General features: G+C 43.4%; 1 protein-coding gene across 1 annotated transcript; it reads left to right on the top strand.

Annotated features, from left to right (window-relative positions):
* Positions 1 to 10753: 10753 nt before the first annotated feature.
* LOC147642091 (DNA sliding clamp PCNA-like) lies at positions 10754 to 13136 on the top strand. The gene is made up of 4 exons (XM_086802775.1): positions 10754 to 11212; positions 12218 to 12370; positions 12661 to 12758; positions 12914 to 13136. Exons 1-4 carry the CDS (start codon positions 10894 to 10896, stop codon positions 13133 to 13135), a joined length of 792 nt encoding a protein of 263 aa, XP_086658901.1. The 5' UTR covers positions 10754 to 10893; the 3' UTR covers position 13136.
* Positions 13137 to 13679: the final 543 nt, after the last annotated feature.

The raw sequence follows: 13679 nt of genomic DNA, 5'->3' as shown, positions 1-13679 counted from the left end.
TGACGGGTTGTGAGGAGTGTGATTGTAGTTGGCTAGCTAGGTCGTCCATGCTCAATTATCTCTACAGGTTCTCTTAGAGCTTATTCGCCACCACTGGCATCATATCACTGATAGAGCTCTTTGAGCCCTCCATCCTCTCTGGCTGTGCTGCCACTTTTCATCACCACTAGTTCCCTCAAACTTCTTCAACCACCAACTAATAGTCGGGTGCACTCTCATGATAAGTGGGTGCACCCATGATGGTCTGGTGCACTCTCATGATAAGTGGGTGCACCCATGATGGTCTGGTGCACTCACGATGTGCACGGCCACCCTAGTTAGGCTTAAAAGATCCCTGTCCCCTCCGCGCAATGAATTATAGGGTGCTAGCAGCGGAAGTAGCACTTCTTGCATAGGGCAGAACCTCTCACTCGAGGCCTCACCCACGGATATCTAGACAAGAGACTAATCCCTCGGTTCTTCCAAAACCGAACCCAGAAAAACTTCCCTCGCCCAGCAGACATAGGTGATTCCTCCAGGATACTTTTATTCTAACATAGTCAAGAGCCTTAACTAACCAACTGATCCGACCGAACCCGTAAGTCACATGGTCAGATCAAGGAAGAGACTTGCACTTGGATCATAGAGGCCAACGCTTTTTTCCTCATCAAGAGGCACAGTCGTTGATTCTTTTCCAAAGAACAAAGACTATCCGGGATTTACTTCATCTATCGTAACATAACAGAATTGAGTCTCATTTTAGGGATCCATCAGTCCATCCAATCCCATGGGTTAGCCAACCGCCCAAGGACCGCAACACTTGTTGCTGTGAATACCATGTGCAGCTTGTCTACTTCAAGGAAGCTCTTAATTAGATGCGCGAGGGAAGATATGGGCTACATGGCCGGCCATGCAGTTGTTTGCAGGTGCCTTGTTTGCAATTCTCATGATGGAACAGGGCAGTGCGCAGCCTCCAATGCCACATTTCCAAGCTTAACAGACCTGTGGGAGTATGTATTGTGCCCAAAACCCATTGACTGTGCTTATCACCGTAGACAATGTCTTTTGGGTACATGCCAACATTGTGGCATTAAACAGATCTCCTTGTGTCCACATGAAAAAAGCGATGACATCTCTATGATGACTGTCAAGCTTTTTGACGACGTTCCTACACAGGAAGTGGATGAGAACGGTCAAGCAAAAACTCAAAAAGATCTTGTTGTTCGCCAAGAGTGTTTGGATAAATTTCCAGATGATGTAGTGGTGTCGGTAGTGGATTTTGCAGAGAATTACTCCTTTAAGGTGCAGAATGAAATTCAGTCAATGCATTGGTATTCAACTCAGGTGACAATCTTGGTCCATATTTTGTACCTGCGTGATGTGCTTGGTACCATTCGGAAGACAGCCCACTTCTACATCTGATGACAAAATCCACGACATTTTGTTTGTGCAGCACTACTTTATTTTGCACAATGAGTGGCTGAAAGCTCAAGGATGCAGTGTTAAGCGACACTGGGTATGGTCTGTGATGGCGCTGCTTCACAATTCAAAGCAAGGCACCCTTTCTATTTTTTGTAGCCCGATACTTCAATATGACAGGTATTGAGATGATGCACAGTTTCTTCGCATCCGGCCATGGGAAGGGTGAGCACGATGGGGTTGGTGCGGTGCTCAAAAGAGCTCTCACATAGGAGCAGCTGAAATCTGACGGATGGGTGTTACATAACGCTTCAAGTGTGGTGGGTAGACAGAGATAGAGAGTGGGATTGCATGCGGATCAAAGGTCTCGATCCTTCCACTGTGTCAACGGCTACAGTCAATCAGATATGCACGGGCTACGGTGCAGACCATTGTCCTGCTTTTGCCATGCGTGCATGAAAGGCCAATGGAGGAGATGTGTAAACAAGGACCATGTTGAGAGGTGGCAGTACTTGCGAATACAACCGACTGTCAATGTTCAAAACGATGGAGTGAGTTACCAGGAGCCCCCATGTATGCTGGCCACCATGACGACCTAAGTGATTCCTTGATGGTTGGCCAGAATGCAGAAGAGCCAGGTGCAGACTTCTACATCTTGAAGTGCACTAAAACCAAGCGCTTGACCATCAAATCTGAAAGGGATGAATGGCATAACCATATTCAAAAGAACTCATTTATCGTTGAGAGACTCTTCTACGACAAGGTAAATGGCCAAGATGACACCTACGTTCTTTTGGATGACAAGCCCCCTGCTTTTATCTACTCCCACCTGCTGCGATGACAAGCCCCCTGCTTTTATCGTTGAGGGACTCTTCTACGTTCTTTTGGATGACAAGCCCCCTGCTTTTATCTACTCCCACCTGCTGCGATGCATCAGGTTTCCGATGTGCTCGGTAGAAGGTGAGCCTAATGTATATGAATTGTCAAATTATGTATTTGAACAAATCTATAATAGCATGCCCCCAAAGGAGAACTTGTAAGTTCTAACTTTCAAGCTAGCACAATGCGTCCTCCTAAGAAGCACTATTTCGCACGTTCAACTCTTTGACAGCACTTTCAGTAGTAGACAAGCACTTTAAGACCACTTGACAAGCACTTCTAGTACCTACACAAGCACTTCTAGTATCTACACAAGCACTTTCAGATTACTTGAAAAGCACTTTAAATACCTAGACAAGCACTTTAAGTAACTAGACAAGCACTTTCAGACCACTTGACCATCACTTCCCAAACAATTGAAGTACCTACACAAGCACTTGACAAGCACTTGGAGGCCACATGGTAAGCACCTGTCAGGTACTTTTAGTACCTAGACAAGCATTCCAGACCACTTGACAAGCGCTTTAAGCACCTTGACAAACACTTTCAGATTACCTGACCAGCAGTTAGCCAGCACTTTCTAGTACCTAGACAAGCACATGTTTAGTACTTTCAGACCACTTGAGAAATTCTTGTCAAGCACTTCAGTACCTGGACAAGCACTTTTAGTATCTAGACAAGAACTTTCAAACCACTTGACAAGCACTTCAATACCTAGACAAGCACTTTCAAACCACTTGACAAGCACTTTTAGTATCTAGACCAGCACTTTTAAACCACTTGACAAGCACTTCAGTACCTAGACAAGCACTTTCAAACCATCACTTTCTTAAGAGTCCACAAAATGCAACTACAGTATAAACTAAAGAAAATGACACCAGATCGACACAAAATCGTTCCAAGGTCAAAACCATTTTTGTTTGTATATATGTCAAGGAGTGTTGGAAGTTAGCCACACAATAAAGGCACGGTATCAGAGTACATTAAGCTACATAGTAAGGGCATGGTGTCATGGTAGTGAAGGGGCTATAGGCAGTCCTCTGTACAATGGAAAAAATGCCAGCAAAAGCACTTCTAATTTGTTGTTTTACTCTTTGGACGGTTATACTTTCTTTCTTTAGGATCCAGGTTGGGGGCTTCAATTTCTTTCATTTCCTCAACATTGTTCTGCACGATTCTCCAATTCGACCGTTGCAAGGCATCATCCCTGACATCAAAAGGGCACTCTCTGATAGTTTTTGCTCTGTCAGCACTTTCTGCCCACTGCAACACAAAGTCAGCCACATCCTGTTTCAGAAAATTTTCCCACTGCCCCTCAGTCTACTTCTCCACTTCAAGAAGGATCACATAGCATGCAGGATCATTAGAGTACATTTTATACAATGAGTCATCTAGCACAAGTGTATTTGTCTTATTGAATTTCGGGAAAAGATGCCACAAGGTATCCAGGTTTTTCAAGAACATTGGCCTAGGAGGAATATCAAAGCGCCAAGTGCAAACATGGCAAGCGGTTTGCGACAGCCATCCACTCATGCATTTCTTGGCTTGAGGCAGGCACTTATCCATGGCTGTCTCCAATTCCCTGCCTCTGTGGGAGGTCCACACAAATACCTCTGCAACCTGACTCAACGCTGTACTTCTGCATCCTGCCGTACATAATAGGTGATGTTCTCATCCTCACGGACTTTGGAAAAGTACAGCGTTGAGACATTTGGGGGAATCTCTGTCCTGCGCTTATCGTGCACACACAAAAGAACCTTGTTGAAGTCAACAATGACTACCAGGCATTTAAGTGTCGAAACTGATAGCGTGGAGGACAGTGCTCAATGTGCTCTACCTCATCAGTGGGTGGTAGGGTTTTCGAGCCAACAACTTGAATTTTAACTACATGCACAACAATTAAGATGGTCAGGACACGCACAGACACTGAGACAAAGGACTTATATATTATATTGCTGCAAAATAATGCGGCTTGCATGAGCAAAAGGCTATAAAGTTGCAAGAAGCTAAAGCTTCTTGCATGCTCGGGCTTTGGGAAAAATTGGGTTAGTACTTTTCTTGGGGTCCCGAAGAGGCCCATCCTCCACCTGCCTTTTCTTCTTCTTCTATAGCTCTCCTGCAACAAATTGGAGGGTCTCTTCCATATCTGGGTCCAACTCCTCTTCACTATGTACACCTTTGTCGACGCGACTTGGCTCTCCAGTTGGAGCACTAATATGACTTAATGTCTTAATGACATAAGTACCTGGGATAGCAATAGGAAATCAAGTTAGGAGCACAGGTAGTTAATATGATCACAATGATCATGGATAATCATGTCTGAGGATAACATGTTACAGCAACCAAAATTACCTTGTGTGATCTCAAAACCAGGTGTCTCCCTTAGGATGCCTCCATCACCAAGCACATCAGTTTTTTCAGCACAATAGACTACAACCACCCACCATGTTTTTGTATTTCATCATCAAGGCGTCTAGGTCGAAGGGGGGCATCCACATCATGCATGGACGAGGTGGAAGCGGCTGGGTCCACCCCCTCGCCAGTCACCTGAGACATAACAGATAATTACTGTACATATCAAAAGTAGCATGAATCCTGTCCTATGAAAGAGGCATGTCTTACCTATGGACTCCTCATATGCATTCCCAAGTGCCCAACATCTTGCTACAAGTGGTATCTCCCACGAACAGTCTGGAACAATGCACTTGGGCTCAATCGCACAGACAATGGAAAAGCAAAAGGGGTGGTACTTGTGGGCATATGGCAGATAATAAACGCCGGCCGCATGTTTGCTTGACAGCAGGTGGCCACAGGCCACACAAGATCCACCAATGAGGACAGTGTCAGCACCTAGGACAGACTTGGCAGGCGGGGTAGGCACTAGAAGGGCTCTCCCCTCTCTCTTCAAGAAAGTGCATGCCTCCTTCACAAAGGAGGCCTGTCTCCTCAGCTCACTTAACACATGCTCCATTTCCTCAACCGAAGCCTGCACATAATGAAAAACAACCAGCCATCAGAACTTTCAAGCATGTGTAAGTGGTTTGAGCACCTGTCAGTGGTCTGTGCAGTGCCCTAAGGTCAAAGCACCAGTGAGTGGTCTAAGCACTTACAAATGATGCAACCACTTGCAAGTGGCTCTTCCAAGTGTTCTAAGCACCTGTTAAAGGTCTTAGAAATTGTATGTGCTTTGTGCTTTTGCTAGTGTTTTAAGCACTTGCAAGTGGTATGAGCACTTGAAAGCGGTATGAACACTTCCAAGTGGTCTTGAACTTCGCTAGTGGTCTAGGCACTTGCAAGTGGTATGAACACTTGCAAGTGGTCTTAGAACTTGCAAAAGGCATGAACACTTACAAGTGGCCTTAGCACTTGCAAGTGGTATGACCACTTGCACCACTTGCAAGTGGTGCAAGTGGTCTTAGCACCTTCAAGTGGTCTAAGTACTTGCAAGTGGTATGAGCACTCGAAAGCGGTATGAACACTTGCAAACAAGTGGTCTTGAACTTCGCTAGTGGCCTAGGCACTTGCAAGTGGTATGAACACTTGCAAGTGATTTTAGAACTTGCAAAAGGCATGAACACTTACAAGTGGCCTTAGCACTTGCAAGTGGTATGACCACTTGCAAGTGGTCTTAGCACCTTCAAGTGGTCTAAGCACTTGTTAAACTTCTAAGAACTTGCATGATTTCTATGCACTTGCTAGTGATGTAAGCACTTACAGTGGTATAACACTTGCAAGTGGTCACAGCACTTGTAAGTGGTCTCAATACTTATGAGTAGTCTATGAACTCGATGACCTCTAAGCACTTGCAAGTGATGCAAGTGAAACAAGCACTTGCATCACTTGCAAGTGATGCAAGTGATGCAAGTGAAACAAGCACTTGCAAGTGGTGTAAATGCTACACCACTTTCAAGTGCTTAAATCACTTGCAAGTGCATATATCACTTGCAAGTGCTTGGACCACTACTTAAAGGATAGAAAAATGCTTGAGTTTTCAAAAGTACCTGCATAGTGGACACCTCCTCCTTCATCTCTGCACAGCAGACGTCACAGCACCAGAAGCCACTGAGACCACCCTCTCCAGCACTCCTATCTCAGCTTCCTTCTTCAGAATGAGAGCTTCATTTTCTAGGGGAGATGCTTTTAATATCTCCATGTCTGCTCTAAGTCTCTTCATCTCTACTATAATCGGGGCATAGGCCGAATAGGTGCCTTCGTTGCGTAGCCACAAATCCCTCTTCTCTGTTAAGCAGAACCAACCTTTGCTTCAGCAATATGGGCCTGCCCATCAAGATCTTTAGCAATTCTACCTAACCATTCTATGTATAGGGGCTGGGATGCAACCTCAGTCGGTTTTGCAGGGTGATTAGACACTGTCAAGGCGTAGGAGTCAACAGCATGCTCTGTTTGTCCATATAAGACAGAAACACCGTAATAGGTTTATTAGTTAAAAATTATGAGATATTACTAAAAAAATAAGATATTTTGGAATAATGATGCATTTTTGACACCTTGGTAAGGAAAGGGAGACTCTTTAGGTAGGTGCCTTTTTCACGTGTGGAAGGGTTTTTAATTCAAAAAAATTGTGATATTTTTATCTCTCCTCTCTCCTGGATCAAACCAAATAAAAAAGGGAGCCAAACTGGTCCAAATCTTGTCCAAATTGAGTCAAACTGGACCTGGAAAATTCTAAAACCCAGTTGGACTTGGTTAGTGGCCTTCCTCACCTATAAATAGACCCTCAGTCATTTATAATGGGATATTGGAACTATACCATGCCAGTATTATATTAAAATAATCATATTTTCTATTATCCCTTAAATTTTTCGCTCTCTTGGGAGCTTGGAGCTCTCTCTCTCTACAACAACTCTTGGAGTAGCTCTTCTCCTCTTGGTGGACCAATTGATTGGTCGGGGGCTTCACTCCAATTAGAGAATCAAGCAAAACTTGGAGGTAAAATCAATTTTTATGTTTTTTTCTAATTTTCTCAATAACTTTCTTCTTCTCAACCCCTCTCAAGCTTGAGAAGCTTTCTAAATGGTTGTTTTAATTCAAATCAAGCTTTCCCTTAAAGTCTTAATGTTTAATTAAGAGAAAGTTAATCTTTATGCTTATTTGTAATGCTTTCTTTAAGTAAAAGAGATGATATCTGAATGGACGTAATGAGATGTGAATGTGACGTAATGAGATGGGAATGGATGTGACGTGATGTGAATGGATGTGATGTGGATCTGGGTAGATGTGAATGGATGTGATGTGGATCTGGGTAGGTGTGCATAGATGTGATATGATGTGAATATGATATGATGAGATGTAAATGGATGCGAATGTGATGTGATGAGATGTAAATGGATGTGAATGTGATGTGGTGAGATGTGAATGGATGTGAATGTGATGTGATGAGATGTAAATGGATGTGAATGTGATGATGAGATGTAAATGGATGTGAATGGATGAGATGTGATGTGGATGGATGTGATGTGATGAGATATGGATTTAAATGAATATAAATGGATGTGATGTAATGCGAATGGATGGATGAGATGTAAGGTGGATGAATGTGATGAGATGTGGACTTGGATAGATGTGAATGGATGAGATGTGATGTGGATAGATGTGATGTGGATCTAGGTAGATGTGAATGGATGTGATGTGGATCAGGGTAGATGTGAATGGATAAGATATGGATATGGGTAGATGTGAATAGATGAGATGTGATGAGGATGGATGTAATGTGATGTGATGAGGATGGATATAACGTGATGTGATGAGGATCTGAATAGATGTAAATGGATGTGATGTGGATGAATGTGATGTGATGTGGATAGATGTGATGTGGATCTGGGTAGGTGTGAATAGATGTGATATGATGTGAATATGATATGATGAGATGTAAATGGATGTGAATGTGATGTGATGAGATGTGAATGGATGAGATGTGATGTGGATGGATGTGATGTGATGAGATATGGATCTGAATGAATATAAATGGATGTCATGTAATGTGAATGGATGGATGAGATGTAAGGTGGATGAATGTGATGAGATGTGGACTTGGATAGATGTGAATGGATGAGATGTGATGTGGATAGATGTAAATGGATGAGATGTGAATGGATGAGATGTGATGTGGATAAATGTGATGTGATGTGATGTGGATCTAGGTAGATGTGAATGGATGAGATGTGATGTGAATGGATGTGATGTGGATCAGGGTAGATGTGAGTGGATGAGATGTGATGTGAATGGATAAGATGTGGATATGGGTAGATGTGAATGGATGTGATGTGGATCAGGGTAGATGTGAATGGATGAGATATGATGTGAATGGATAAGATGTGGATATGGGTAGATGTGAATGGATGAGATGTGATGAGGATGGATGTAACGTGATGTGATGAGGATTTGAATAGATGTAAATGGATGTGATGTGGATGAATGTGGTGTGATGTGGATAGATATGATGAGATGTAATATGATGTGATTGGATGAGAATGGATGAAGGATGATGAGAATAAATATGACTGGATGTGGAAGAAGCAAAGTGAATTGATTTGGAACAATGTGGGAAGATGAGAGTTCGTTAGAAACTATATTTATGACATGTTTTTAAATGACTATTTTATGTCAAGAATGATGGGGAAGCATTTTGACTATCTTGTGAATGATGGGGAAGCATTTTGACTATCTTGTGAATGAGGTCGTAGAGACCTAAGTGATAAAGTTGCAACAGCTGACGGAGAGTCAACGGGGGACGTCTCGCGTAGCAAGGTCGGTCGAGGTCTTGACCAGCCTCGGTTCGATTTAAATATGGCGAGCTTCCGGTACGGTGGATGAGGAACCAAGGAAGCGGCCTATGAGTGAAGCGTTATGTGACTTGCAAAGGAGCCTAGAGGGTGTTGACCATACAGTGCTCGGGCTCTGGGTGCCCTGAAGATACCCACGCGTGTATCGGGAAAGAAAATGGAATAAGGAGTTAGAGTTGTTTTCTGAACTTGGGTATGGGCCTTGCTGGTCCTCAACGGATGAGTCCATGGCTCTTTTATATGGATCTATTGGTTGATCTTGCTAATCTTCAACAGAGAGTCTATCTGGATTTTTCTTATGTGATTATATTTCTGGGTACTATGAGCTAGGAACCATTGAAAAGGCCCCTGAGTGAATAGGTGGTGAGCGTTCTGGTTATACCAATGATGCCATAGGTACACCGATGAAGGAATGATTGTATATTGGAATTCAAGCTAGATATTTTGGAGGATTATGATTAGTGATACTATGGTTTCATTAAAAGATTGTTTTAAAGACAGCTGAATTTGTAAAACAGGCAATTTCATATTGGGTGTGTAAGTGGTGTGACTATCTTGAAGTTTGCTTGAAGCGCCAGTTAGGGGGCCTGGGAACTCTTTTCCCTGGTACCCGTGGGCAAAACATAACCAAATTTCTAAATGAATCCTATCACTACAGTGGTTGGGCGGTTGGCTAACCCATGAGATTGGATGGGGTTAGGCTGGACTGATGGATCCCTAAAATGAGATTCAATTCTGTTAAGTTACGATAGTTGAAGTAAATCCCGGATAACCCTTGTTCTATGGAAAAGAATCAACAGCTGTGCCTTTTGATGAGGAAAACAACATTGGACTCTATGATCCAAGTGCAAGTCTCTTCCTTGATCTGACCATGAGACTTACGGGTTCGGTCGTATCAGTTTGGTTAGTGATACGTTAGAATAAAATATCCTGGAGGAATCGCCTATGTCTGCTGGGCGAGGGAAGTTTTTTCTGGGTTCAAGAACCGAGGGATTAGTCTCTTGTCCGGATATCCGTGGTTGGTGGGCGAGGCCTCGAGTGAGAGGCTCTGCCTGCGCTCTACTGGCATTATAATAACTTTTACCATTGAGACCTCCCCCATGTATCATGCAGATTTTGAGGATGGAACCATCATGATTAGGGAGGGGGTGTTCTAACCACAATGGTTGGTTAACATAACTCCGAGACACGTGGCTACACCCTTTTTGACCATATCATTTTGTACTGTGCAAAGCGCTTCGTGTAACATATTTTGGGATATCTCTGAGCTTACGACTTGTATAATGTCGAGTGTTAGTCATTTACCGAGCTTATGACTTGTGTAACATCGGTAGTATATACTTAACCCAGAAAATAAGCCAATTTCTAGCTTTTGCCCCCTCAGACATAGGGTGACCATGCATTGTGAATATGTGGCTTGTATATGTGGGTGGCGTCATTTTGACTAAAGTGAACACACATAATCCAATTATCACAATTGAGTCTAGCTTGCTTATTTGGATTGTGTGGAGAGGTGATAGTGCTTGGAGTCCATTGCCTGGCAACCTAGTTCTAATGTGTAAAGGCCAAAAGTTGGCCGTGGGAAAAGGCCCTTAGCCCCCCCCAATAAAAATAAACACGTGGCATACTAGCGCCTTCCCGCCCAAAATGGGTTTGCCTTTTCCCGCGCATTGTACTCCAGGTTGAATCATTTCCGAAGGCCAGATCTTGCCAGGAGAAACAGTGGGGGGAGGAGACGTTGCACAGCACTTGTTTTCTTCACATTCCAGCCACTCTCCATCTCCTTCTCCTCAGCCCTCTTAGCCCAGCCACTATGTTGGAACTGAGACTGCTCCAAGGCAGCCTGCTGAAGAAGGTTCTGGAGGCCATAAAGGACCTTGTTACCGATGCTAACTTCGACTGCTCTGCGACGGGCTTCTCCCTGCAGGCCATGGACTCCAGCCACGTTGCCCTAGTGGCCCTCCTGCTCAGATCCGAGGGCTTTGAGCACTACCGCTGTGACCGCAACCTCTCTATGGGCATGAACCTAAATAACATGGCCAAGATGCTCAAATGTGCCGGCAACGACGACATCATCACCATCAAAGCTGACGATGGCGGAGACACCGTCACTTTCATGTTTGAAAGCCCAAGTATGTCGCTACGGTTAAGGTTTTTGTTCTTAATAAATTTGGATTATAGTTCAGGGTTATAGTTTCGGCTTCAGCACATTAGGGCTAGGGCCTCCGTTCTCTACAGAGTAGGACTACGGGTTCTGTTTTCCACAAATTGGGTTATTCAGTATTATGGTTTCTAATTTCAGAAAATTACTGCATGAGTTCTACCCCGTATTTGCCTTAGATAAAGATCAGGGTTCCTTTTTTCAACAAATTAGGAGTAGGCATATGTCATGGTTTCAACTATTTGCTACAGATAAGGATTAGGGTTCTTTTTTTACAAATCAGGTGTAGGCTGGCTTATGTCATGCTGTCCAAGTCCAAGGTTTATATCTAGGGTCTGTCTGTAATTGACTGGGGTCAAATTTGGCAGGGCATCATTTAAGGCTCTGAGTAAGGGTAGATAGGTGCTCTATCCAAAGGCTGTCTGGGTTCCCTATAGCTCGGGCTTCTTTCATAGCTCAAAGCTCATGGCTTTTAAAGACGGCAAAAGCCTAGTAAATTACCACTTCTTTGATGTGCTTGAAGCAGAGTAACGAGTATCCTGGTTTTGGGTTTTGTGCATAATTTCGTGGGTTCCATCGCAATATATTGGCCTTGACATTATTTGTGTCAATGCCCTAGCTTGACAGTAGAATCTAGATCTTCGTAAGGTCAAGATTATACTCTTCGCTTTGCAAGATATGGGCCCTCGTGAATTTTCTGATACTCCATGCCTACAAAAGCTTTTGTGTTCGCTTCAGGTCTGAATAATTTTCTTCTGTTTTTAATGCTAGACACTTACATTGGTCTGTTGGGGCATATGAAGTCTTATGTGGGGGATCTCATGTGAGATCTTGTGCACTAGTTTTGCCCATCCATGTGAGGTCTCAAAGTGGGTGGTTTGGATGAAGTTAATCTTGCATTTTAGACGAAGTGCATCTTGCTGGATGTTAATGGACTGCTGCATAAGTTTGTTCACGTCTTTTTGGTGTTGTGCAGACCAGGATAAGATCTCTGATTTTGAGATGAAGTTGATGGACATAGATAGTGAACATCTGGGTATTCCTGAAACGGAGTATGAGGCCATCATAAGGATGCCATCTCAGGAATTTGCAAGAATCTGCCGGGACCTTAGCACAATTGGGGATACTGGTGAGATGCTTTGATGCACAATTTTGCCTTTATACGGATCACTTTGTGCAGCAACCCCCTTGCTAGTGTGCCTGGTATAGGGTGCTCTCCCCATGAAGGTGACTGACAGACTTTGTGGAGGAGTTTTCTAAGGAGGGTGGCTGCCAAGGACTGCTTTACCTGAATGGGGAGCCACTCTAAGGTAGCTCGGCATGGGGGTTGAATCCGGGTAGCCTGGCAGTTTGATATTTTCTCTGTTTTGTGGAGACCCTATTCATGTGTGCTTACGCAATAGGCTATTGTTTTGGCAGTTGTCATTTCAGCAACGAAAGAGGGAGTCAAGTTCTCTACAAAGGGTGACATAGGGAGTGCTAACATTGTGTGCCGACAAAACACCTCAGTTGATAAGGTGGAAGCTACCCTCCCATCAGTTAATTTGGTTGCTTTAGATTGCAGTGGCCATGCAATCTAGATTATAGAGTCCATTATGTAGTGCTTTGCTTTATGTAGAAATGGCAATGGGATTCCGATTTGTAATGATGAAATTTCTGTTTCTCTTTGCAGCCCGAGGATGCCACTGTCATCCAAATTCAGCAGCCGGTCTCCCTGACGTTCGCGCTTCGCTACATGAACTCTTTCACAAAGGCCACTCCTCTTTCCAACACCGTGACTGTAAGCATGTCTAGTGAATTGCCTGTTGTGGTGGAGTACAAGATTGCTGAAATGGGCTACATTAGATTTTACCTGGCACCCAAGATTGAAGAAGATGAAGAGGTTAATTCTTGAAGGGCATTGGATGCGTCCTGTAGTTGAAAGGCTTGGTGGATTTTTAACCGAGATAAAGATTTTGGTCAATCTATCGAAGCTCTTGTGAAAGGGTGTTGGTTTAACGTAGTTCTTAATCTCAAACAGTTACTAGATAGTAATTAGATGATTTAGTAGCCTTTCTTATATTTGTCAGTGCGTATATATTTTGAAGATTTGCCTTTAGTGTTTAAACCTTCATGGGATGGGGTGAATAAAGTATTTTTTCTTTTGGTTAGTTCCCATTCGTAAAGATGGACACAACATTAGCCCTCATCTCTATGATTTGGGCAGTAAACAGTTAGCTCATAACAATAGTTAAGCTCATGCCAATACAGAGGGTACAATGGCCTAAGCCTCAGCGGAATGCATGCAAGGAAACCAATTCCGATAATAGAAGCTCACTTTTAAGTTGATGTTCAAATCTCACAAGTACTTGCTAGCAATAGTAGTCCCACACCAACAGAGTTGTCATGGTTTTGGAAAATGGTGTCATGTTGGGCTTGCCTTTGGACATCTTATACTC

Source organism: Cibotium barometz, chromosome 1 (assembly GCF_041138505.1).
Source record: "Cibotium barometz isolate CiBa-2024 chromosome 1, ASM4113850v1, whole genome shotgun sequence".
Taxonomy (NCBI): Eukaryota; Viridiplantae; Streptophyta; class Polypodiopsida; order Cyatheales; family Cibotiaceae; genus Cibotium; species Cibotium barometz.
Note: the sequence above shows the minus strand (reverse complement) of the source record. Positions and strands in the feature narration are given on the sequence as shown.